Source organism: Pithys albifrons, chromosome 5, assembly GCF_047495875.1.
Source record: "Pithys albifrons albifrons isolate INPA30051 chromosome 5, PitAlb_v1, whole genome shotgun sequence".
Lineage (NCBI taxonomy): Eukaryota > Metazoa > Chordata > Aves > Passeriformes > Thamnophilidae > Pithys > Pithys albifrons.
This window is the reverse complement of record NC_092462.1, coordinates 16580207-16607158: the sequence shown is the minus strand read 5'-3', so window position 1 is coordinate 16607158 and position 26952 is coordinate 16580207. Positions and strand designations below refer to the sequence as shown.

Sequence of the window (26952 nt, the reverse complement as noted above, 5' to 3'; positions counted from 1 at the left end):
CATACATGTTTGATAAGTTGTAGGCAAAATTCCATCTGGTACCTACATTAGGCACAATACTCCTTGTACTAGCTCTGCCTTGTATAGGAAAATTATATAGAGCAATGCTTTGGAGACAGACACCACAGACACCTAGGGGAAGTAAAATCACATGGAGCATGCAACCAGTTATGTTAGGAATTTAACCTGACCTTTGAATTTCTGGACCAAAGAAAGCCTGACCAAATCAGTGAAACCACTCCTGATTCACTGTAACATTAGTTACAGGGCCCTCCTAACCTCTGGGTACTGGTTTCTCAGCAGTCACAATACTCTGATTCTCTCTCTATGTAGTTACGCACATTTGTAGCATTCCCTTGATGTTTCTTACTCAGTGTGCCATCACTGGTTTATCACGGGCTCTAGCATCTCACTTAAGCTGCCTGAGAACTGGCAGCAAAGGTACCCACTGGGCAGCCAGTTAGGAACTCATCCTCCCATGTCAGGAGAACGTCTGTACTGGTCTGAGAGCTGCTCTGCAGTCCTGGCTGGATGTAGCTAAGCAGGGTATGGTCAACAAATATGGTAGTGGGTCCAGAATATGTTGGTGATCTGTGGCACATATGAAAGGATGGAGCTGTAATTCTAATAATTCTGGAGGGTACTGGGGCACAAACTGTTTGCTCTGTAATGTTCTTCGTTTTATTACCAGGACTCCTAAATCGAATTATCGCCTCACAGCTTGTTGTTTCCTACTGTTTGTTCTTCAGGAAAATTGTTTATGTGTCATCATGATCTAGAGCTATTTTTGGCACAGCATTAATCTTTTTGTAATGTGACCTTGCCTTGTTAATACTTCTCTCTGAGAGTTTATGAGGGCCTGTTGGCTTTGTGCTCTGAAGCGCTGACTCCAGCTCTCTGAACACGCTGTCTGCTTGTCTGAGTGTGGGGGTTATGCCTGGACTTCTGGTGACCTGCTGGGCTTCAGTAATACTGTTTATGATACAGGGAGTGAAAAACTCCAGGCAGTGTAATTGGTCTGACAGCCACTTCCACGGTGTCTGTGGTATGACAAAGAAAAGTGCTGTCAAAACAGCAATGCCATGAGAGATATAATGACAAAGTTGAGATGAATAGAGCTTTGAATATGGGTAGTCTGATGACTAAGGAGAGGCTGGGATGCATTTGCATTTGTCATGAGTTTGCATGAACAGTGATGGAGTGGGGGTTGCTCCTTTGGAAATATCATCAGTAAAGCAATATTAGTATTTTGGTCGGGTAAGTCATCTTTCTCAGACTTTCCAGCACAACGAGCTGAAATGTACTGTTTCTCACCTTGCTGATGTTTTTTGTGTTACATTCAATTTCCTACTTTGTGCTTTGTCATTCCCATTTCAAGCTTGTTGTTATTCCTTGTGCACTTGGAGAAAGTCTGCCTCCATTAATGAGAGTTGTTCCAATTTAGATAACAGAGGATTTTCTGTTGGATTTGACATACTGTATTTTAATGCATATTAATGAATACTTTTATTCATGTTAATTATGAGTGTGTAGTCATGAAACACTTTGATATTATGTTGGCAGATAGCAAAAATACAAAGATGGATACAATTATTAAATTTCTGTAACTGTAATGGTCCTAGAATATAGAAAGCAAGGCCAGTTTTGGAGGAGGAGATTCTGCCTTTTCTAAAACTGATCAGAAAGACCATGAGTAAAAGATCCTCCATGGGCCCTGCAAAGATCCACATCTTAAAAACTACACAAATTGCCTTCAAGGCAGATATATAAATGCTGTTAATTGACTTAGACTGTAGATAGAACACTGAACACTAAGAAGAGAAATAAATGCTCCTGATCCTCCAGTGAGCTTGCAGTTCAGCACTTAACTTTGAAACTCACAGCTGTCCTCTGTGGTTGAAATGTGCTTAATGGTATTTTTGAACTGAAACACTTAACATACAGATGGATTAGGACTGGAGTCTGCCATTTAAAAATTTTCCACTGTATTTGAAAGAAAAAGTTGAAAAAAATATTAGGCCACAAGGTCTAAACAGGTCTAAAATTCTATGAAATACACTTTTAGTTACATTATTAAAAAAATATTGACATTTTTATACCCATAGTTGCACTCAAGAAAGTTTCTAGGCTTTGTCTATATGTTGCTAAATAGAATCTAAAAATCTAATTCTTAAAAAGCTTGGAAGGCAATATTTTTTGTCCTGCCAAATTCTGTATGATAATTTCTGTACAGATAGATTAAGTCCTAAGCAAATAGTTCAGTACAGTTTAGGAAAAAGAAACATAAAAAAACACGTCCCAAAGTGTTATTTTGCGATCCCACCATCTTGTGGCGGTCGGCGGTATTGCCTTAGGAAATTAAAAAAATAAAAAGTTAGTTTAAAATATTGTGTATATGTCACCATCTACTAATTGTGACCTGGATTTCCAAACTCTGCTTAGAAAAGACCTTTCTGTGTACTTGTATACAGCATGTGCTTCAGGAGGAAGTTTGAAAGCATGAGACTTCTTGCTGTTTCCTTGCTCCTCTCTCAGTTTTCTGTGATAGAGCCACAATCTTTAGCACTCAATTAACCCTTTGCAACGATAGTCTATCAGTACTTCACACTGAGAGAAGAAAATTTATAAATTACATTAATTTTCAGGGCTTCTGTCCCCTTCTTCAGCATTTTTTTCCTCCATCTGCTGTGCCTCAAGGAGCAAGTATTCTGCTTTACAACAAGGATGGGTGTAAAATTATTCTTATGTAGTGCACGGAGCATGATCCTGGCAGTACAAAGAAGGGAAGATGATACTACTTAGCCCACAGGTCTCCCAGTAGGGGATTAACTTAATTATTCTTCAATAATTTCCCTCACTTAACATGTTTGAACTTTGTATTTTGGGCAGGCCTCTTCAGTTTTATGCAAGTAGTATCTGGAAAGGTGTGGTTCAGTTCTTCTGCAAGTTTCCTTGTTCAAATAACAAAAATAGGAATAATAAAATCTACAGAAAGACAATCAGTGCCAAGCAATTGGGGTTAAATTCTCTGCAGATGGATGACCGGTGCTCTCTTTCACTGTAGGGCTTGTACTAAAGCTGGCACTTCACATGTGCCCTCTGTGGCTGCTTTCTCTGACCAGAGAAAGTCTTCCCCTCTGCATTCCAGATGCACTGACAACTTGGGAAACTGAAGATGTGTCTGCAAAATTGCTTCTGAATAGTGGCAGCTGCCTGGGCATGCATGCCACCGTTGTGTTCTAAAAAGTAGCACTGATGGCAGCAAGATGTGCAAGCAGTGCCTGGGAGATTATTGAGGTCTGAGTTTTAAGATCTCAGGTTGTACAGTCTGTCAAGAGTTTTGATAGCCGGGATGTGGAGAAGAGCTTTGTTTCTCTCAGTTGGCATCTGGATTGAGAATAGGTAGAATGGAAGGGGTAGAGGCCAAATCTGAGCTAGCATTTGAAATCTGGTAAAAGATTACAGTTACACCTAGTTTTAGTACCTTATAAATGCATCTGAGGAACAGGGTAGTGTAAACACTGCTTTGAATTGAAGCCACTCTACAATAGAGAGTTGCAATCAAGATATTAGAATTTGAACTTTCTTCAAAAATGTGGATTTGCAATAATGTATTATAGTGTTTCTCTAGAAAATAACATTTTGGAACTTGGGCTGGGAATTATTCATCATGGAAATAGAAATGTTTTATGCAAACATGTTTTGAGGACATTGGTGGTGGGTAGTATTTAAATGTATACAGTGCTTTATCATCTCTCTTCTTCTCTTTTGACATACCATTCCACATTATTTTAAGGTTGTTCCCATCATTCTTGTTAAGATTTAACTTAGTAAAAGCCATTACTGTTTTAACAGATCATTCCAAATATAATGATTAACATACCTCTAGCAGAGCTTAAGTGTGTCAAATACCAGTGGTTCTTTTCAGACACTGTGAGTTTAAAAAATACTCCAAGTATAAAGTCTTCAAAGAAGAAAATACAGAATAATGCCCATTGTAGAAATGTCTGTGTGTTTTCTGTTAAGGAAATGAGCATAATTTAGTGTCTGCTATTTTGATTTATCCAAAATCAGAGGGAAATATATCAGCTTGCAGTACAGCTCTTTATCTGAAGCAAGGAAAGCATGTAGAACATTCCAGTCAGGATTTGAATAAATGCCTGAGTAGCTAAACCCAAGAGATGGAGTCAGATATAATGCAAGAGATAATTCTTCATGCTAAGTCATAGCTTTTATCCAATTTCTACTTACTTTTCAGAGAAGTGCTCCTAAATTACCAAAACATAACTTTATACACCACAGAAACATTGTAGCAAATGTGATTGCACACTCTGATCTGGTGATTTCAGTTCTTCTCTCCATCTTCTTACTTCTAGTATCCCTGATAAACAGCCAAGGCTCCTACTACCTGTTTCCAGAAAGCCCCTTAAGTTTCTGCAAATGCAGTTATGGCAAAGCACATGTCCTGTCAGATCTTTGACTGTCAGTCCTCTAATGCTACCTGTTGTGTAATCATTCAGGCATTTTCTGTTTGGTGCCTCAGCTTAGTCAGTACAGGATAGAGCTAAAACTCGTTTCCCGGGGATTTATGGTTCTACACGTAAAGCATATCCACATTCTCAGTGTAAGAGCACAGCTAAAAAGCACAGTAGTCATTTTGTGGGAGCCCCTGGGAAACAGAGGCATGGCAGAGGAATAGCTGTAAATTCAGATGGGTAAGCTTCAACTAAACACCAGTGGTATTTATGGTTTCGTTTAAAACCTGCTGATAGCAGAGTAGCTGGTGATACAGTGAAATTGAGACATACTGGACATGTTTTGGGAGCTGAGGCCATCTCTGGTAGGAAAATAATTCCTGTGTGAATGTAATGCCTGGTTTCTGGCTCAGGTGAAAATGAAAAGCATCATTTAAAACGTATTTTGCGTGTCTGATGGGAGATGATTGTCAAGAAGAGCCAGGATCTTCTCAATACCTATGCCTGCAAATAGGGCCTTATGTATAGTTATTTATAATAATAAATCACCAGAGCTGACAGAAATTTGCCCATGGGTATCGTTAGTTCTTTACAAGACAAAAAAACCCAACAAAAGTCAGATTACAGATAGGATCTGTGAATGTATATGGTGCTGCTGAGTAAAACCTGGGGTGGCAAAGGAAAAGGGGCAGTTTTTAGCCTGTCAGTCTCACAGTATTATCTTGATTCGCAGTAATGTCTTCTTGTATTCCAACCCAACAGCAATACAGATGTGCACACAGTGGCTTCACTGCTTAAGCTGTACCTAAGGGAACTCCCAGAACCAGTTGTACCATACGCAAAATATGAAGATTTTCTTTCCTGTGCCAAAATGCTCAGCAAGGAGGAAGAAATGGTGAGTTGGTAAATTGAATAAGGCGAAATAAAGGTTGGCATGAAAAAGGCTGTTCCGGTTTTGAAGAGAAGAGAAGCTGGTCCTTGTCCTAATTTAAATGTGTATCCGTTATTTGAGGCAGTTTTTATGTGAAAATTGTTGCCACCTGGGTCCTTTGGAAGTCTAAAGGTGCGTAGCATAACCATAGCTGTATTTATTGCGTGTCACTGAATACAGGTCAAGTAAATATTGTAGTCAGCAGCTTCCATTTTACATTGAAGAGACTTACATTTTCATGGATTAGATTCGGAACTGTAAAAGGAAGGGTCTTGGTGGTTTCTGTTCAACTCTTGCTATTAAATCAGGAGTCATTTTCTTCTAGGCATTGGGATGGCAACTTTTACTGACTTTTGGTTGAAGGCCAGTGGGCTCTACTCATTGCATGTCATTTAATCATAGAGCTTCAGACAAGTGGATTGGGCCATCTTCCAGACTCTTTTGAAGAAACAGCATACCAGAGATGAGCAAAATAAGGGTTCTGACTGATAATATGTGCCCTGCGGTGATGTGTGCCACCTACATATTATGTAGCGGGCACTACTTACCTCTGAAGACATAAGAAACCAAGTGACTGTTTTTACATTGTTCTGTGTGCTTATGGGTAATGAGGTCAATCTTGATATTTTCTTTTCAAAGTACATCCACATAGGTTTATTCTGTTGATGTCAGTCTACTCCCTTAATTTTCTAAGATGGTTATTTCTGTTTAATTCCTTTTTGGCATTTGAAATTCTGCTAGAATTGGAACCCATCCTACCTAATCTTCTAATTAATTAAGATAACTAGGAGCCCCTTTTTAGTAAGAGACTGTCTCCTTTCTGACTTTTCATGATGACTACCAACTGCAGAGGTGGTAGTTGTTCCCATATGATGAAATGCAAGGAGAAGAGAAATCTGTGGCAAACTCTCCTACGTCCATAATGTCTTAGATCTATAGAAATCAGACTGATTTCTTCACTGTCCTTCACACCTTGCTACAAGGTGCACATTTTTGTCAGCTGCTTGCAAAAGGTGGGAGTGGGCTGTTCAGCTGGTTTAATTTAAGCTGTTCTTTGCACAAGTTGTGGCAGGGGATCCTCAGATTTGAAGCTTCAGCTGTTTGCTGAAGTTTTGCGTATGTCTCTGAACACTGATAGCTCCAGCATGAAGCCACCTGACAGCCCTGCAGTTAGTCATCAGGCAGTTTATACTACAGTTATATTAATTTTCAGATTCATTTTTTTCTGTAATTTCACAGTGGCTTAGTCCAGAGTGTATTTATGTAGTTCTTCTGTAACTATGCCGTTAAGCAAGCACTTTATAAAATTAATTTGAAAGCAAGATTCAAATTACAGTGGCCTTTCTGTGCTGGAGTTGGTCCTGGCAGTTTGTGAAAAAATAAGTACTACAGGTGATGAGCCTCTTCAGTCCTTTTTTGGTGGCTTAGCAGTCCAGCTGTAAGGCTGTCTGACAGGATTTCAGTTGATCTTTCTCTGTGCAGAAGATGAAAGTGCAGTGACTGTTAAGGGAGAGAGCTGCACATCTTAATTCTTTTCTTAACTCACAACCAGCAAACTTGTGCACTGTCATTCTCTGCCCATCTTGACTTGCATTTGTTTTCATAACATATTGCAAACAAAATCCTGGCAAAGTACCAAAACCCCGTAATGAAAAAGACCCTAAAGGTACTGGTTGGTGAGGAGTGTAGCCACAGGGCACAAAAATTAGCTTGTGATGTTCTGCCTGTCCCATTCCCAGCGTAGGCACAAACTGAAATAACTGTTTCTTAGTCTGAGTCTAGTGTGGACCAGAATTGGGTAAAATATATATGAAATGCCAAACAGTTCAAACTAGAACTGTTCCTAGAAGTGTCAGCCTTGTTATCAGCAGGAGGAATGGAGCTGCTTGTCAAAGAAAGGAAGAGTAAAACAAAAAAAAAAAGACAGAATGAAACCAAGATACTTATTTACTTGTTTACTTTTTTCCAGAGCTGATCCTTGTTAGCCAGAACCAAAGTGGGTTCTTACAAGCTGTTCTGATAATAACCTGTATGAACCCTGCAGTGTCAGTTATGTGTTTATTTTCTTGTAACTGGAATTGCTGACTTTTCATGTTAATGCCTGGTAAAATACTCAGAAACTCTGCGTCATCACCCTTTGGTTTTTTTTCCTTAAACCATTTAAAGGGCCTGAAAGAACTGGTGAAGCAAGTGAAGAGCCTACCAGCTGTCAATTATAATTTGCTGAAATACATCTGTAGGTAAGTGCTCTTACAAGAATATCACAATTGTATTTATAACTGTGAGCTGACAGACAAACCTATCCATGTATGTGCCCTGAAGGAATAGCATTACTCACAGCTGGAGGACTGGTGAACTCGAGTGCACTAAAACTGTAGGTTTACTGCATGAATAATTAGTAATGTCCTCTAGCAAGGTGCACAGTTAGGACTTTTCTTTCCTAAGCAGCCTACACTCTGCAAGGAATGCAAGAAGTAAGAAGTGAATATATTCCGTCCTCTTCATAGGACTCTGCTTTTCCCACATCTAACTGTACTTAATTGATCTTGGCTCTGCTTTCCTGAAGTGCACAGCCTTGAAAACTGGGTTATGTCTTGTGGTATAGAGAGTAGTTTTGTGAATACATCTAAGGTCTTTAAAAACATGTTGGACACAGCTGCAATTTGTGAACTTACAGAAAGTTCCCAGCACAAAAAATTAAAATTTAAAAGAATCTGAACTTTTTTTTTTTCAAAGTTTGCATTTTCATTTTATGAGCTAATCAGTTATGATTAATTATGGGGGATTTTACCATCTTGAACAGAGTTATCTTGTAGTCAGTTCAGACTGATTGAAATTTTTTTATCAATGTAGCATTTTGAAGAGAATCTGAAGGAGTTGAAGACAATAGCCTTAAGATTTCAATATGTTCCAGGAGGATTCAGAATGGAATACTTGAATTATGTTAAAGAACTATCACATGCGTTGACTTTTTTTTTCATTTCCTTTTTACATGTTTCCTAAGGACCTCTTTCTTCCCCACAGATTCCTTGATGAAGTCCAGTCTTATTCAGGTGTAAACAAAATGAGTGTGCAAAATCTGGCTACTGTTTTTGGCCCCAACATTCTTCGTCCCAAAGTGGAAGATCCTCTGACTATCATGGAGGGTGAGCTTGCTATACATAACTTGCAATAGAAAAAAGAAATGCCTTCAGGTTTATTAACAGCACATACCAGTCCATATGCTGTAAGTTCTACACATCTGCTCTATAGACACAGAAACTGTCAACCTGAGTGAACTTCGGGGTTAAATCTGGGAGGTTATAAAAGGTACTGAAATGTGCAGATTAGCAAACAGACTTTGCATGAGATTGTTCTGCCCTGGCAGCTTCACTAAACATGTATATTTTCTCTGAAAACTTCCTGCAAACATGGCATGTTCTTAGTCAGCTCATGTGGTTGCAGTACAGTTAATATTTTACCACAGGTAAAGTATTAAAAAAGCTGTGAGAAGAAGTTAGTACAGGTTCACACTGCAGTGACCCGTGTAGAACCCCCACAAGGGAGTTGTGTATTACATGCCTTCTTGCACAACAGGGATCAAATTGTCATCTGCATTCTGGTACTTAGAGTCGTGTTCAGCTGTAGCATTTTGTTGTGATTAAGATAAAAATATGGACATGGCAATGTCCTCCTATAACCTCCTTCTAGGCTTAGTCTTTGTGACTTTCATTCTCCATAAAGTACATGATGTCTTTTCTTACTCCAAATACATTTTGTTTAATATATAGGATTTACTTAACTTTCTCAGGAATTACAGAGGTACCCAGACCCTGCACTGAAAATTTGACCTAAACTCAAAAAATGTGGTTTTCATAGTTTATTTGAGTGTATGCTGTATGAGGCTTCTTCTTTTCCCCTGATACTGCAATTGTTCATTTACTTGTTCTTCTGAAGTCTTATGTTTCCTTGTTCTTCCTTTTAATTCTTATCACAATGACTCCATCGTTGTGAACAGACACATAGCATTTCCAAATCATGAATATCCAGGATTAGTTGTCTGAACAGTAGCTCAGACAAACCAGAACACCTTTTAAAGTGGAAAGAGTTTTTAATCCTCATCTACACTTTAATGTCTGGGTTCCTGTTATCACAGAGGAGAGTTTGATTATGCATTTGATTCAAAAGGGTTAGCAAGAACAGGCATCCAATTTATGTGCATGACTGTACATGAGTATCATCACACCTGTGCAGTTTCAAGTACCCTTAAATCTGTGCTTATGGCTTTCCTCTGGTTTCTGTACATACTTGCCTCAAATGCCCTTTGACTCTCTGATACAGGGGTGCAGAGGTGAGCTTCACTGTGTCATTGAAGGCCTAGTTTACACATCTTACATCATCCCCCTGTGGTGTTTTGAGAGGCAAGCACAGGTCTTTCCTGCTTTGTTTAATAGATTAGAATTGGAGAAGGATGTTATAGAGCTGATTTATACCACTGAAGTCAGTAAGAACAGTGTCTCAGAGGATGACATTTACTGATGGAATACTGTACACCTTCAGCTCAGCTGGGGCTGGGAGACAGATGGGCGATTTGGAATGAGGAGAGGTGTTAGCCATTCCTCAATAAAATACTACCTTCTAGGTTTATATTTTTCTGGATTTGGCTGCTGTATAAAGTTGGTGGATTGGTTTCTGGTATTTGAAACTTTGTGCAACAAAGTTTTAATTTTAGTGGATTTTTGATGTTGTTTAGTTGGTTTGTTTCTTTGTTTGATTTTAAACTGGGTAGAAAGGAAAAATACTGTCTTTTTCCTGGTCTTGAAAGCAGCTCTCCAGCCTGCTTATCAACAGTTCTAGCATTAAAATGATGGTGACTGCTGTAGGAAATGGGATAGATACTACACTCACTGTAGAAAAATAAGTTTGGGGTTTTTTTTCCCTAAAGAGAAACAGTTTTGATTAAAGAGATTTATGGCCTCTTTTAGGCATAATTTTAAGATTTGACATTAGACAATGCTGATTTGCAATTGGGTTACGCATAGTGAAATGCATAGGGACTTTTAACAAAGACTGTACATTGATTGGTGCTTATGGTCACTCTTTGATTTTTGTAAGATTTTCTTGCATAATCATCAAACATGCAGCTATGGGTAACCATACCTGTGTAATGGGCTTGAGGAGTTGAGTTGTGTGTGTTTGATTCAAGTAAGATTTTTTTCAGACTTCCAACCATGGGGCAATTTTGTCCTGTCAAATGCAGAGGTAAAAGTTGCCTGAGTACAGTGCAATGTTTATAGTAAAGTCTGCACATAAACAGCCAATGTTCTCAGAAAGAATACAGCCAAGTGTGCCACAGGAGTAACTAAGTGAATTTCCCTGCTGCTTAGTTCTAATGTATGATTTTGCCTTAGCAAACAAACAAATGAGAACGCTTTAAAAAAGATGTTGTCAAGAACCCTCATTGAATTGGCTCTTGGTACTTGTATTTTAAAAGGATGGGGTATAAACATCCAGAATATTAAGGAGTTGATGTGAAATGGTATTGCACAGTGGGAAGTTATTGATTAGAAGAGCACAGCAGGCCTCTGAAATCTTTTTAGGAGTTTAAAAATAAGGTGGTTATTTTAACTACCTTGACTTTGGTTCTGAAATGTTCTTAATAATCCCTAATGAGGGTCTGCTTAAAAAAACAGTTGCACATCTTTATCGTGCCAAGTCCAGTTCTCAATGCTAGTGTGTAAATTACAGTGCAGTCAAGCAGTGTGCACACCAAGGGGTTGTTCCTGAAGAGGAATGGTAGCCATTTATTACAGCACATAGCAATCTGTGGTCCTGCATTACTTCCATACTGTGCTATAATGTGGCATAGTTTCCTGGCTGCATATAGTCTCACCATGGAGTGGTTAAAGGCATTCTCATTAAATTAATTCTGTCTCATTACTGCACTGTTTTGCTTCAAAAGACTAAAATGTCTGTTCCAGCAGCACAAATCCCTTGCCTGCCCGTTTCTGTTAAATGACTAAATACAAGTGCTGTGCCAGAATAAGACTTTAGTTTTAAAATGAGTAATATGTTGAGCAGAAATACATCACTTGGAATGATGTTATCCTTTGCTACACATCATCTTCTGTGCTCTTCCTGGTATGTGGTTACTGTTATGGTAATAGCTTCTTTGCAAATGTTCCTGTTGCTTAGGGGGTCTGTGAGGCCTGCTGGCTTGGTTTGGTGAAGGAAGAGGTGATGCTGATGTGGCCGTGTAGCCAAGAGGCATTTTTCAGTCTCGTTAAACATGCAGGGTGCTACACGAACGGTTGCATTGTGTAAGTGTTTTTATAGGCTGAATGTTTACTAAGTATTTGTGGAATCTGATGGATAAAGTATATATATGCCTTAAACAAAACAGGCCATTCATGACCATATGCTTGGTGTCTCCTTTCAGGTACAGTAGTGGTCCAGCAGCTCATGTCAGTGATGATTAGCAAACATGAAGAACTGTTTCCCAAGGATGCAGACCCTCAGGTGGGACCTGAGGTATGCAACAACAACAATGAAATTCCAAAGAAAACAACTGCAGGGCAGCTACAGAACAAAGAGAACAACAATACCAAGGAGACAGCAGTGAGGCGTTGCTCGTGGGACAAGCCAGAGTCCCCCCAAAGGGGAAGCATGGACAGTGAGTCTCCAACTGCTCTGCCAGGCAGCAAGACAAATAGCCCCAGGAACAGCATACAGAAACTAGATGTCACCAGAAGCCCACCACTCATGGTGAAAAAAAATCCTGCTTTTAATAAAGGTAGTGGCATAGTCACCAATGGGTCCTTCAGCAGCTCTGTGGAGGGTCCTGAGAAGAGCCAGACCTTACCGAGCTGTTCCCTGCAAACCAGGAGAACGTCATCCCTGAAGGGACCAGCGACTAAGATGGGAACGCACAGCGTGCAGAACGGAGGTGTGCGGATGGGTGTTTCCAGCACAGATGGGCACAGCAACAGCCTCAACAGCCGGACCCCGGGCTGGGTGCCCAATGGCTACGTCACACTGAGGGACAACAAGCAGAAGGAATCCGTGAGTGAGTCAGGCCAGCACAACAGGCTTTCGACCTACGACAATGTCCACCAGCAGTTCTCTATGGTGAACTCTGATGACAAACAGAGCGTGGACAGTGCCACCTGGTCAACGTCCTCTTGTGAAATATCCCTCCCTGAGAACTCCAACTCCTGTCGTTCATCCACCACCACTTGCCCTGAGCAGGACTTTTATGCAGGTAACTTTGAAGACTCTGTGCTGGATGGGCCACCACATGAAGACCTTTCTAACCCAGGTGACTATGAGAACAAAAGTGACAGAAGGAGTGTGGGAGGCCACAGCAGCCGAGCCACCAGTAGCAGTGATAACAGTGAAACATTTGTGGCCAACAGTACAAATAACCACAGTGCTTTGCACAGCCTGGTGTCCAGCTTGAAGCAAGAGATGGCCAAGCAAAAAGTAGAATATGAGACAAGAATAAAAAGGTAAGATGTTTTGACTCTACCATCTAACTGCTTTTTGCAGAGTATATGCACGTTTTCCCTCCTGTGACTTGCACTAGCTGCAGACAGTACTGTGTCACTAGGTGCTTGCCAGTGAGTTTCTCATCTTCCAGTGTTGACGTGCTCTGACATTGCTTCTGTTTTATCATGATCCAAAGGGGTTTGTTTCAGAGCAGTTATTTGCTATGGTTGTGACACGTGATCCTGTTGGCGTAAAAAATGAAGCCAGAACCTTGTGAGTTTCTGTAAACTCTAACAAAATAAGTAGACTCTCACAGTGTTTTCATTAGTTGCTGCCTGTTCTCCAAAGACTGAGAAAGGCAACTAAATATCACCTTTTCAGCGAAAGCAGTGTTGTGGCTTACTCCATCCAGAATTTTTGGGATGGTGGAGGCTGCTGGACTCCTTTGCAGTTCTTATTTCTCTTGAGACAATGCAGCATCTGGGAGTTGCCTCTGCTCACAGTCCTGTCTCTGCTCTGCTGCTTTGCCTGAACGTTTCCTTCACAGCTTGGACCTGTTAAAGAAGGCAGGGGAGAGAGGTGTCTTTCTTTACATGTCGTGCAGGCTCTGCTCATACATGACAAGGTTACTTGGGGTGGATGAAGAGTAAATAACCTCAGAGTCTTGGCTTAGCATTAACTAGTGCACACATTAACTAGTCACAGCAGCACAGAGCTGAATGCGCTGTGTTTGTAATAAGGGTTCTTCGGTTAAGGCTGTTCAGGACATTCTGTTCTCACCTCTGTTATTCAGCAGCTCTTTGCAATGGTACCTCTGGCACTGCAAGTCACAGCTGGATCACAACACGTGAGAGCTACTGGCAACAGCAGCTGCCAGTCAAAGTGCAGCACACAGAATGTTGCAATATTTTGCCAACATCACTATTTTCAGCATAGTATGCAGTGTAGTACAGCACTTCAAAAACTGTTTAATATGCATGATGATTGTGTATTTAATACCACTAAGTTTGTACAATGATAGAATGGTTTGGGTTGGAAGGGAGCTTAAAGATTGTCTAGTTCCAATCCCTGACATGGGTATGGACACCTCCCTAGAGAGGGCACCTCACTAGACCAGGTTGCTCAGAGCTCCATTCAACCTGGCCTGCTAGGGATGGGGCTTCCACAGCTGCTCTGGGTAACCTGTTCCAGTGCCTCACCACCCTCCCAATAAAGTATTTCTTCCTAATATTTAATTTAAATATTCCCTCTTTGAAGCCATTCCCCCTTGTCCTATCACTCCTCTGGACTTGCTCCAACAGTTCCATGTCTTTCTTATGTTGAGGGCACCAGAACTGTACACAGTATTCCAGGTGGGGTCTCACCAGAACAGAATAGAGGGCAAGAGAATCGCCTCCCTCAGCCTGCTGGTCACGCTCCTTTTGCTGCAGCCCAGGACAGGTTTGGCTTTCTGGGCTGTGACCACACACTGACAGCTCATCTTAGTTTTTTGTCAACCATCACCCCCAAGTCTTTCTCCACTGGGCTGCTCTCAATCATTTCTCCATCCAACCTGTAGATGTGCCTGGTCTTGCCCTGACCCAGGTGTAGCACCCTGCACTTCACTTTGTTGAACTTTATGAGGTTCATATTTACACATATATGGAGATCTGTATTTGCAAATAGATACAGCAGGTAAATCTGCTGAAGAAAGGAGATTAACAGTGAAACAAAGGTATTCAGGGCATTATTCTGACTTTGCAGGTCACACTAGTGAACTACAGCGGGAGCTGGGTGTTAACACTTCCAGAAGTAAAAAGAATAGTTTGCCTGTCCTTGGAGAATTAGATGAAGCTGCTTGCCTCTGTGGCTGCTCAAAGGTGTTTTCTAAATGAGCTATCAAAGTGATTGCCCAATGAGAACAGTTCTTTGATGAAGCCATGGTTCGTAGTCTAAGCTTAGTAAATGGAAATACATGTATGAATTTGTTGGCCACGTGCATTTCTGCTTAAGTGAGTGAGGAGTGCTGCTCAGGAGCTGTCTGCTTTTATTTCTTTTATGCAGCTTGGAGCAGAGAAATCTCACCCTGGAGACAGAAATGATGGCCCTTCATGAAGAACTGGACCAAGAGCGGAAGAAGTTCACAATGGTAGAAATCAAAATGCGTAATGCAGAACGGGCGAAGGAGGATGCGGAGAAGAGGAATGATATGCTGCAGAAGGAAATGGAGCAGTTTTTCTCTACTTTTGGAGAATTGACAGTGGAGTCTCGCAGACCAGAAAGAGCCAACACCATCTGGATCCAGTGAGCTTTGAAAGCATAGACTGTGGGACTTTAGGAAGGGCTTGGGGGTGTTATACTTTATCAGGTGGCTGGTCACCTGTCTGAGGCTAGTACTCAACAAAATGTTATAAACCCTTGAAGGAAGAAATCATACAGACATTAACCACTCATATCTACAGTGTGTACTTGTCAAGTTATATTCTTTGAATGCTTCATGAGACTACTGTCAAGTGTTACAACTGGATATGTGTATATAAATTTAAGAAAACACACCTTAGAGAGCAAGAGATGTATCTGAAGAAATATTTTAATGCAAGTCTTGTATTTAAACTGGTAAATTGAAATGTTGTTGCAATCAAGCTTTATATAAAGGCTTTTCTCCCTTGCACTTAACATAATAAGCTATTTTTGGCATTGTGTTACCATCAGCTTATTTTGTATATCAAATGTTTTTTCTGTTTTTGTTTTGTTACCCCTTTTGCTGGGGAGTGAAGATAAACAGATATGTTAAGGTATGTGTGTCGATGGTTAACCCTCATTTGCGTCACTTCTAAAAAGACAGCAGGATGAGAAACAGAAACATTCAATGGGCAAAATAAAGCAGTACTAATTTAATAGAATTGATGCCCAGGGTAGAAATTTCCAGGGCACCCCTATTGTAAAAAACTAAATGATGGTACGAAGTCAGCAAAATTGGAGACAGCAGCAAAGGGGTAAAACAGCTGCTTTTTCAGGAGTAAAAGTGGGTGGCAGAGTAAAAAGTTGGGAGAGGGAAAAGGGAAACTTCAAAGAAAAGTTAATCACATGACCAGAGAGCTTTTTGGTGCACCCTAAAGAAGCCCTTTGCCTGATCACTGCAGCTCAGAACAGGATTATAAACCAGTTGTTCTGACCATATTTGCCATCTGACTTACCTCTGTACTCTTGATGAAAGTGAGTCCTTTTTGTAATGCTGATGAAGGGACATGCAGAGGGAATGAACTGGAGATCCTGGTAGCCTTTGTCACTATGATAGGTACTGAAAAAAGTGACAAAAATTACTTTCAGGGTAGAAGTTACTGTAGCAACTGGCAACAAACAGTAAATAAGAAAGAAAACACATCGACATATTCACCACTTGCATTTGCAGTGTATATTAGCAAGTTATCATGCTGTCTGAATGCTTCAAGAGATTACTGTCAAGTGTTACAACTGTGAAAGTCTCCAGGCTCTTGCCATCACCAAGGGAACACCTCGAGGGAGCAGGCTGGAGCCTAGCAGCATGCAGAATGCCAGTGAAAAAGAAACAACAAAGCCATGCTATATTAATCATTTGTTAGTCATCTTTACATACAGTAAGTATAACTTCGATTTTCTACACCATGTTAAGGATATTTTATTTTAATTTTGCATTTAGGGCTGCAAGCACAGTATTATTAGATAGAGTTGTCGAGACATCTTGGCTTCCCTCTAGTGTCTCTTAAATATATTGCAGTTATTTTTTAATTCCAGTTGAGAAAGAATGATGAAGGTAACCTCGAAGGACATTCTTGATTGTAGGATGTGTATTTGCCAAGTGTTAATTGAATATGGGAATTATACTGGGAAGCAAACATGAGTTTACATGTCAGAGAAATATTAAGCCTTACACATGGTGCTTGTGGATGCATTATTTGTGTCTGGTGAGGTTCACAGTCCCCAGTCATTGCACCTGTTTTTACTAATTACTCTGACCATGTCTAGTGCACATCCAGCCTCTGTGTGAATCAGAAAAAGACAGAGATCAAGGTATTAGGGAAGTGCATGTTTTATATCAGTTAACAGCAATCACAAGATATGCCCACAATGGCAAGAGAAGGAAACAGATTGCTATGTTAATTCTTATTGTTTTAATTGCATGAGAGACCTTGATATCTGATACAGTAGACTTCAAAGTCAACTCACAATTTAAGGAGTGTCTGACATCTGTTGACATGATACCAGATTCTCAGAGGTAAGTCTTTTCTTAACTGGAATATATGTTTTTATACTAGAGGTATGCAGTAGTGAATGCTTTTTAGAAGCTGGTGTTAGGCAGATTTGTCTGTTTGAAACTTGTCCTCATCTAGACTTTTAGCTTGTCTTCATGTTTCAAAAGTTATTTCAGTCAGTTCCTCAAAGAATGTTCAAATTCCAGTTATGTGGCTAAGTACTGATACCCAAATTTCTTGCATTGCAACCCAGAACAAGATGTCACCTCACTGTCTCTGCAGAAGTCATCTAGACAGATGGGAAACTTGAGCAGGCACAGCAAATTTAGACAATATTGCCAACAATAAAGGTCCATTCCCATCCCTGCTCCTCCTGTGAGACTTTGTTGGCATTTAGGCTGTGGTGATAAAGTTTATTTATGTCCTTAATGATCATCTTTGTGTTCCTCTTATTGTCCTAGTTCTTTAAAAGCACAAAGTCCTTGATGTTTCCTACATTCAGAATCTAACACTTGTAACTTCCCAGTTGTAGGATACCATTCCCATGTGGTCCAAACTCATGTGCCGCTTTGTTCCCTTTAGCATGTCCAGCCTGTATGTGAATTGGCCTGTTGGGGAGGGCATGCTCGTGGATCTAAGTGGCCAAAAGGTAAACTCACACTCCCTCTCATTCTGTATAGTGGGAAATGGCAAGATTTATTCACAAGATTAAGGTCAATGCAAACTGAGCCCAAAAGCTCTGGCAAAAAAACATAAGGATTTCATGCAGTGCTTATGTTGACCACTCATAAAGGCAGTTTTTCAGGATTCTTAACTGTTAAGGTAGTGAATGAAACTGAGTCAAATGGTTTTATCACCATTTTATGTAATGAAACAGTCATGTTTTATTACAGGCCACGTTTGACAATGTTACCTGCTACAAGAGAACACTTAAATTTCAAGTATCAATTAGAAAAGGTGTAATAATAAATTTGCATTCACCTCTTTCTCACAAGTCTGTGAGCTCCCCAAATTAATAATCTGTTGTATGAATTTCACTGGCCAGCTCCAAGGTCAGAATGGCAGAATCAGCCCTTCTAGCCCATTGTCTCTCTGCCTCATGCACAGTACATGAGACAATGATTTTACAATTAATACAGATGGTGGAAAAAACCTCTTGAACTAATGACCACCTAGCCCAGTCACAGGGAATTCCATTGCATTCAGAAGCAGAATTTTCGGACAGCACACACAGGCAGGCTAGAGTTGAGGGACATAGAGTAAGAGGGATGCACTCTTAGTGCAGTTAATCCCATCTCCAGAGCAGTGGGATGGGTGCTGATAGACTGGAAAAGTGACAGACATACCCCATAACTTTTAAGTGTTAGATTCTGATGTTGGGCTTGGAAAAGCTTTTGTCTTCCCTTCTGTCTGTGAGAGTCCTGCTCCACCTTGGAGTATGCTCTGGTGCAGCAGAATAAATAAACTTGCTGTACATCTTTGCTACATGTTATTTCAGGATCTCAAAATCAGCAACTCAGCATCAGTTTTCCAAATACAAAAATGAATAAGTAAAATGCTATGTCAAATGATATGCAAAACTGGCATGTTAGGTTTTCATAAGAATAAAGAGGAAAGGAGCTTCCTAACATTACCACTCTTAAGATCAGTACTTGATCTAGCAGTTAAAATGACAGTCCAGAATTTTATGAGAGAGATACAATTTGCTAAAGAGGATGAATATTTAGAAATATTTCTTGTGCAGCATCCCTGGTGGGATGGAACAGAGGCAGGGCAAGGAGACACTGAATAAACAGGTACAGTGATTTGCACATTTTGACAACCCAGTCAAAACAGTGAGTTGCCTCCAGCTGCTGTATGCTTTAATGCTTCCTGGCTGAGTGAAACTCCTAATTAATTTCCTTTCTTGCTTTCAATTTCCCCTGGAGTCTCTCCATTAAAGAGGAGAGTGTCTGCAGACTCTTTGCCCCTGGCAAATCTGCAAGGAAGTAGAGGGAAGGGAAAGGGGAGATAGGAGAATAGAAATTAACACTTACTGTGATGTGGGCATGCAAACATAGAGGAAACAGATGGGAGAGATGAGGTAAACAAGGAATTTAATATACCTGAAATTGCCATGTGTAGGTGGTAGTAATTTGCCCTCAGTTAAGAGCATTCTTTCTGAAAGCTTGTCTCTACAAATGGGTTACTGTAGTTAATGTTGTATTATTTTTTCAGAGAGCTCTTTTGGCTCTAAATTACTTTCTGGGCTTACACCAGTAGCTGGGTCAGCTGTTCCACAACTACCTGCCTTGCCTTTATCAGTCCTGTGTGCTCAGAGCAAGAGTTCACGTGAAGAAATCCCTCACCATGGCCACAGCAAGGCCATTGCTGTGAGGGCTGACTGAAAGGCAGGGAGTCCTGGAATGTCAGTTCCATGTGGGTTATCAGACTTGCTCTAGGAACAGCTCATGCCCCCGTACTGTCATTCAACATCTCTGGAGTTGTGCTTCTCAGAAAATGCAATTATATACAGCAGATGCCCTGCTGATAGAAATGGCCATAGCTCTACGGATGTTTAGGAAGTGATGCAAGAAGCTGAGGAGCTTTCCCTGCTAGGCTTTTAGAAGCCGTCATAAATGTGACTACAATTAGCATTGGTGATCTAGTTTTATTGGAAAAATGCTTGTCAGCAATAAAACAAGTTTCTTTAGTATGCCAATAGTAATAGAGCGTGCGAAAAAATTTTGAGGCCAGAAACATGCTCATGATGCAAATATATTCCTCACTTTTTCCCAAAGGCATCCAGGATAATGAGCTTTATATGCAATACAATTCCATTTCTGATCCATCTAAATGCAAGAATGGAAAATCCTTTCTAACTCTGTGTGTGTTACTCTCTTCATGCGAAAGAGGTTTAAAAAATTTATGTTCAACAGGACTTTATGGTTATGTTTAAAATACTTTCATGAGCATGACTCATGTGATTTTTAACTGTATAGTATTTAGGAGGTGACATGGCTGGAGACCAAAAGAGGTAGTTTTGTATAGTCTTGATTTTTCAACCTTGACAATTGCTGAAGTTTAGTCTACAGTCAAAAAATTAGTAATTGTTGCACATAGCACTATTTGCAAATCAGTTTCCTAAACTGTAACAAAAAGTGTTCTCCGCATCTTCAGCACAGCTAAGCTATGCCAGTAACTGGTACTTTTAATTACACATTCTTTACATTGAGCTGACTTACAGAACTTGGGTTTTGGCAGAGCAGGATGAGAAGTGCAGTGCTAGCTCTTCCCACTTTTAACCTAGACTGAGTCTAGTGAGGTTTACTCTTGGAGATGTGTGCCTTGTGTAACAGTGAGATCATACTCAGGGAAGAAGCTGGTTGTTAAAAGGTTCCAAATTCACACCTACCTAATTCCATAGGAATTCCCATGTGTCGACATGCCCTAATACTAATAGTGTATGTGGATAATGGATATATTTGTATAGTTTAGTAGTATTAATGGCAAATGTATCCCAATTGATTTAATTGATATTCTTCTGACTAAAAAGGGACCTACATCAAAGGAGGCTGAAACAGAAAGTAAGCAGAGTATGAACCATGACAGAAACAAAGCATCTCTGGAGGCAATTGCAAAGGCCATTAAGAGAACAGTTCATGAACTATTAATGTATTTCCATGCTGCCAGCTAGGCCTGTTTTTCCCAAGGCCTAAAAGCACACTGAGCTATTAAAAACCTTGTCTAACAAGGAAAGAGGTGGAAACCTACTAGTATCAATTCGGGGCAATATTATGAGTAAAGATGGACAGTTTTGGGTGCAGTGGAGCCAGCAGAGGCTGAGTAAATCTGAAGTAGTTTGCAGTAGCAGTTGAAGTTCTCAGTCCACAGTGCAGCCACTATGCCCATGTGGCAAAGCAGGCTTTACTGGCTTGGGCACACAACAGTGTACAAGTATTGCTCTTCTAATTCTGGAAGTGGCTTGGTCCATATAGAACTAGCTACAGGCATCATCAAGCTCCTCAGGATATCAAGCTTGGATATCTGGCATTCACAGTGTAGGCCTTCCCCAAACTGCAGCTACAACCCCAGAGCTTCTCTGTCTTTCTTGTAGCTCTGTGGCCATAGAGAAGTGGAGGCAGGTAGGTTTGAGCATCTTTTGAAAGGGGCGATGGGTGGAGATGGAAGTGATCCACCTGCTCACTTTATACCTGACAGGTAAAAGAAGTCTGGGAGATCCAGGTTTATATAGCTGCATCATTGCTTGCCACAGGCACTGAGAGATGAGTCCCTAGCACCTCGTAGGTGTAGTATGGCTTGCTATGTTAATGCAGTGGGAAAAGACTGCCACCTCCAAGCCTTGAGATCTGTGTTGCCAGCTACAGCTTCAGGTTTCACTCAGACTAAAATGAAGACAATGGCAAAGCCTTCCCTATGACTGTGACTGGCAGGTGAAAACATGTTCCTGGTAGTTGACAGGCCCATTTCTATGCTGAGAAACATTTAGTGAGAGCTGGTCCTTTGGGAAGTGTGCCCACAAGGAGGAGAAGGAGAGGGAGGTGGCAGCTGAGGTTCACTTCTGAGCTGGAATGGCACTATGGCCTGTAGTTGAAGTTGAAGGGGAAGCAATTGTGGGAGTCAGCTGTGAGGTATATGTGTGTGTGGACTGGTGGAAACATGGAACAAACTCCAAACAAATTTCATACTGAAAAGGGAGCTTTTCTATTGAAGTCTTCATTATGAGTCTGAATCTTAACAGTGATGAAAAAAACTGGGTTGACAGATCAAAAGAAGTGTCTTCTGGTTGTTCAAGTAATGAGTACATGGCACACAGTAATCATAAGACTACTCCCTGGGCAGCACAGCAGTGCATTTGCATCTTTTCTAGCACACATAAAAGTGACCTGTGCTTGCCTGTGTGACTGCACTCACTCTGTCCATTCTGCCCACATAGCCATAATTTGAGTCCATTGAGTGGATGTCCTCAGCCACACAGCTGTGCCGAATTCCCCACTCAGGACTGTGTGCTACCTGGGGCATCACTTTTAGATTTCTTTTTAGGTTGAATGTAGGCTGTTGAAATTGAACCTGTGCTCTGCATGTAAATGGAGAAAAAGTATTGATCAAGATTACTGAGTTAACTTGTTCTTCTTGAGATTTAACACTTTTAAAATGTGGGGCTTAATCATCTTAATATTGAAGTTGAAGCAGTTTTTGCCATCACAGTCGGGAGAAGGACTACATGAGCATCATAACTATATTGCTACCACTGGTCAGAAATTACTGTTGTCATTACGATCAGGGAACTGAGGAGAAATCCTTCTCCATTTTTTTTAATCATATTTTAGGAACAGTTGTTTAGAAGAACTTCATTCTTCTGTGTAGACTCTGTGTTCTTTGTTGATTACATACACTTTAGAGGTAAGTAGTGTGTGGTGCTGTGGATTTATGATGTGACAGGTTTTTGTTGCCTCACAGAGTCTGGGCAATTTTATAAAAAATGTAAACAAATTCCTTGTATTCTGCTTCCCTACTACTCAAGTTCTACAGTCAAGGCAAATAGGAAGAAAGGGGAAAGAAAAAAAGAAAACCCAGATACAGTTGCAGTATCTGTTTGTTTCTTTGTTCAAACTTTATAATCTCAGTAGGCCTATATAAACCCTATTCTCTGTAAACGTGTAATTCCAATACACTGTGGTAGTAAATTGCACACTGCAACATGCCTCAGGCAAGTCATGCTTTCTGATACTTCAGTAATGCTTGGCAATACTTAACAATTAACCTAGTTGTTACTATGGAAAGCCAAGTCCACTGTAACTCAGCAAAGGCATTTTAAAAAGGCAGATCGGCAGGAGTTCATGTCCGTGATGATGAACACAAATCAAAAGGCTTGTTGCAAACACTGATTTCCTACTTAGAAATTTAAGAAAATTAGGAAGTAATGAGTTGTGAACATTAGGTATAAATTTTGCATTGATTTTGACATGAAATATGCACCTGCAGAAGAGGGGTAGGTAGTTAATAGGTGTGTGTTGAACACATTAAAACAAGCCAGGAGGAGTACTTTGATTTGGCCTTCCAAGGTCAGCAATCACGTTCCTATGATTGCTTTCTCTGAGAGTGGTAATGTGTAACTGAAAGCCTATGATGCTACAGCAAACAAATCTGCTGTTGTCTTCTATCTTTATCTGCAGTGGCTTAAACATAAACAGTGGACACTTTTGACTCTGCATGTCAGGAAAGGAAAAGTTATCTGCTCATCTGGGGCAAGTCAAAGTCTCCCTAAAAGGTATGCAAGCATAATTTGGGGCAGTTCCAATACATTAAATGCTGCTGCTTTAGAATGGCATCACTGGTATAACCAAGAGCAAGGTTTTGCTTGAGCAGCAAATGTTTGCTTACAAATTATGGTGGGCTTTGGCAATGAATGAGATGTGAGGTTAAAGGAAAACATACAGTCTTTAATCGTACAGGGCCTGATTAAAGGCTTTTAATTTGGGGTCAAATGTGGCCTACAGTCAACAGAGCACAATAAACAGAACTTTCCTTCATATGGAGGGTAAGATTTCAGTCAGGCACCAGCATGAATCCAAGAGGATTGTATTTCAGTTTTGTTGCCTGCAATCCAAATTTAATTAATTCAGTCTAACCAATGGGGTACATGTAATCAACAGATCATTAAAAGAAAAACAACTCCTAAGAGGGGTTACATAGGTTTAGTCTAGAGGAGAGCAGTGAAAGCCCAGCACACAGTGCTGTACCAGAGAAGAGAAAGCAGTAAAACAATCCATGCAGCCCACTTCTGTGCCATTTTATATGCAGCAACTATATGTAGGCCTCTTAAATTAACACAGGCCTCATATCAAGCCAAGAAATAACACAAGTAAGTTGGAACTTCTGTGACTTCTCACACTTTGTTACAGGCTCTTCACCACTAACTGTGGCTGTGAGTGAAAACAGCTGGGTATGCTTAAACTGTTCCATAAATTAGCTGTAGTCCTCAATTAGCATATGCACACCCACACTGGTCACTGCCACCCGTGTGTGCTGTATCCTAATATTCAGCAAGAACATTTTGCTTTGTGAGTGGTAGCCTGGGTCCTGTGATTCACACCAGTAATTACTGCTGCACCCTCTTTGCAGTGTTCGTGTCCCTGCACTGACTGTGCAAGGCCCAGGCAGTGCTGCTCCCGCAGCTTCCTTGCTTTGTCCTGACAGCTCCTGCCAGCCCTTTGGATAACACCCCCAGACCTGTTCCTTGAAACAATGGTACTTCTGCTTTGCTTCACCAGATTACTAATGGTTTGCATGGATCATTTAGTGATCTGAACTGCCTTAGCAATAGTCCTCTCCTCCCTTATTTTCTTTTTTTATGATTATTTTTTCTTAAACTTTTTACCTCCTTAGGCAAGACCCAGAAAACTCACCACAATCTTGACAATTTACTGGTTGTTCAGTGATTAATCTCTGGGTTTCTACTATATTTGCTTTATTTCCTTCTTCCTGATTCTTGGCATTGATTGTTAAGGGTATGTGTCCTAGTTCAGCAGGTGGGACCAGTTATCACTGTGTGGGGGTGATCAAAGCTGTGTATTCTACCCCCTCCATTTCCCAAGAGCAATGGACCATTAGCAGCAACTGCCCAGGGAGTCATTAGCACCTTCACACTCAGCCTGAGGGGGCGTGGCTGCTAATGTGCCATCAACAGTTCAGGGATACCCCATGACTCCCAGAGTTAATCACATATTGTGTCAGTCCCCGTCTTGGGGGAGGGACTGGGTGCTCTCTGAGGGTACATAAGTGGTGGGTAGGAAGACCTCGGGAACCAGTTGTCGGATCCAGAGGAGCAGCAGGACCTCGACAGGAGGAGACCACCACTCTCGACCAGACTACAGCCATCACCTGCACCAACAGGTTTTTCACTTCCTTTTCCTTTGGACCTGGGGGAACCACACGGGTCTCAGCACAAGGGCAAATAAACCCCTTTGGGTTTGTGTCCCAGGACACTGGGTTATACTGCTGAGTTTTGTGTGAGTTGAAAGCAATTTCTCTTTGTGTCAGTGTATTTATGGTAATATTTTTCATTAAATTGTAACTCTGACTTATAATCTTTCTTGTGGTGGGTCCATTTCTCCTGCTGGTTTACCTTTAAACCAGCACAGCATGTTAATTTGCCTTAGTGTTCCATACATTGGGGCAGCAGGCATTGTACAAACATAAGGGTTCATGTAAGATGCATAGGATGTGTAGTCATTTTATGGAGCATGGGTGCTCTGAGACAAGGCAAGGTGTTTCAAGAAAACCTCTGCTATTGTACAACAATCCTAGGATGGAGGTATATTTTTATGATAGTATTTTTTATCAGGACATCAAATATTTTATTCTTAAGCTGATTAAAATATTAGCCACTAGGAAAACTGAGGATGCGAGATACTTACAAACTGGCATCTCCTGATCCACAGATAGAAATATGAACTAACTACAGGTTGATATTACAGTTGGGATTTTTACATTTGTATTTTGTTGTGTGGTTGTGGTTTTTTGTTGCTGTTGTTGGTTTGGGGATTTTTTAACTTTGATGAATACATTTTTGCTGAACTTAGCACTGAAGCACCACTTTACAATGAATATTCCCTAACTTCAGATTAAGAGCCCTGGAAAATACAGTTTTTCTTTTCTGAAATCTCTTTTATTTCTCACTGTGAGTGGCAGGAGGGAGAGAGGTTGCCATGATCTGAGGGAACCAGTGTGATAGAAGAGAGGCAGTACAATATTTAAACCCCCACTATGTTTAGTGCAATTCTTAGGCTATCCTCCTGTTAGTTTTCAAAACACCTCTCCTATATTATTTCACAGTAGTTCTAAATTAATATATTGATTTTCATACTTTTAATATAATTTCATCATGAACATTATATAAATGCATTATCACTATGATAGAAATATTTTTTCAATAGCATCATCCTTTTGGGCCTCATACTAGAAAAAGTGTAGTTTACAAGATACTATATAGGGGTGAGGGGGAAGTGATACAGCCAACAGCATTTTTAAAAAAGAAATGAGCACAGCAGTGCATCGACTGGCACACTAGCAGTAAGAAAATTTAATGATATTTCACAAAAAAAAAAGGTACAAAATCTCTTATAGATTCTGCATAAATATATCATTTTAGAGGGGTTAATAAAACATCCAGAACAAAAATACCTACCAAGAAAGAATATAGTGCACATTGTTGAGACTGTTGCCTCCCTGGAACACCAGGAGGTATGAAACCAGTGTGGCAGATACTGCTTCAAACACTGCGTGGAGCTTCACTGAAGGGAACTAAGGGGCTCTTAGTGATTTTCTCAGGCCAAATTCTTCTTGGGTTTACTACACTGTATGTCCAGTCAAGTTATGTAGCATTAAGTGGCTGCAATATAGCATACGGATGCTCAGCAACACTTTAGATGACTTAGCCAGCTATGGCAGCAAGAAGCTCAGCACAGACTATTTCATTCTATTTTTAGTATGGCAATTTATCTTTTGGCCAATCAAAACTTGAAAAAAATCTCACTGAAAATCTGAGAACAAGAGTAGCAATGGGGGAGCTGCACGGGATGTGTGAGATGAAGAAAACACTAAGAAGGCAAGAGAGATGTCATCCTGCTAGAAGCAATGCAGTTGTGAAACCCTATTCTTAGCACTGCAAAAGCTTTCAGGTGGATTATCTGTGCATGCTGAGTGTACAGACATACTGTCACAGCCATGACAGGCAGAATGTCTTAATTTTTGCAGACGATTCAATGCTGAGTTGGCTGGTGTGGTGAAGGAGGAGGTGCCAGTGCATCACAGGATACAGAGCTTGGAGCTCAAGTAGTAAAGCTAAGAGCTCACTAATTCAGAG

At 40.5% G+C, this 26952-nt stretch overlaps 1 protein-coding gene across 4 annotated transcripts in view; it reads left to right on the top strand.

Annotated features, from left to right (window-relative positions):
- The window catches only part of ARHGAP24 (Rho GTPase activating protein 24), a 209276-nt gene extending 193626 nt beyond the window's left edge, over window positions 1–15650 (top strand). For all 4 annotated transcript variants that reach the window (XM_071555764.1, XM_071555767.1, XM_071555768.1 and 1 more), the window contains 5 exons: window positions 5238–5370; window positions 7573–7646; window positions 8431–8552; window positions 11825–12893; window positions 14917–15650. In XM_071555764.1, coding sequence (XP_071411865.1) covers window positions 5238–5370; window positions 7573–7646; window positions 8431–8552; window positions 11825–12893; window positions 14917–15160 — 1642 coding nt within the window. In that variant the 3' untranslated portion in view covers window positions 15161–15650. The remainder of the gene's footprint in view (window positions 1–5237; window positions 5371–7572; window positions 7647–8430; window positions 8553–11824; window positions 12894–14916) is intronic.
- The last annotated feature ends 11302 nt before the right edge of the window (window positions 15651–26952 follow it).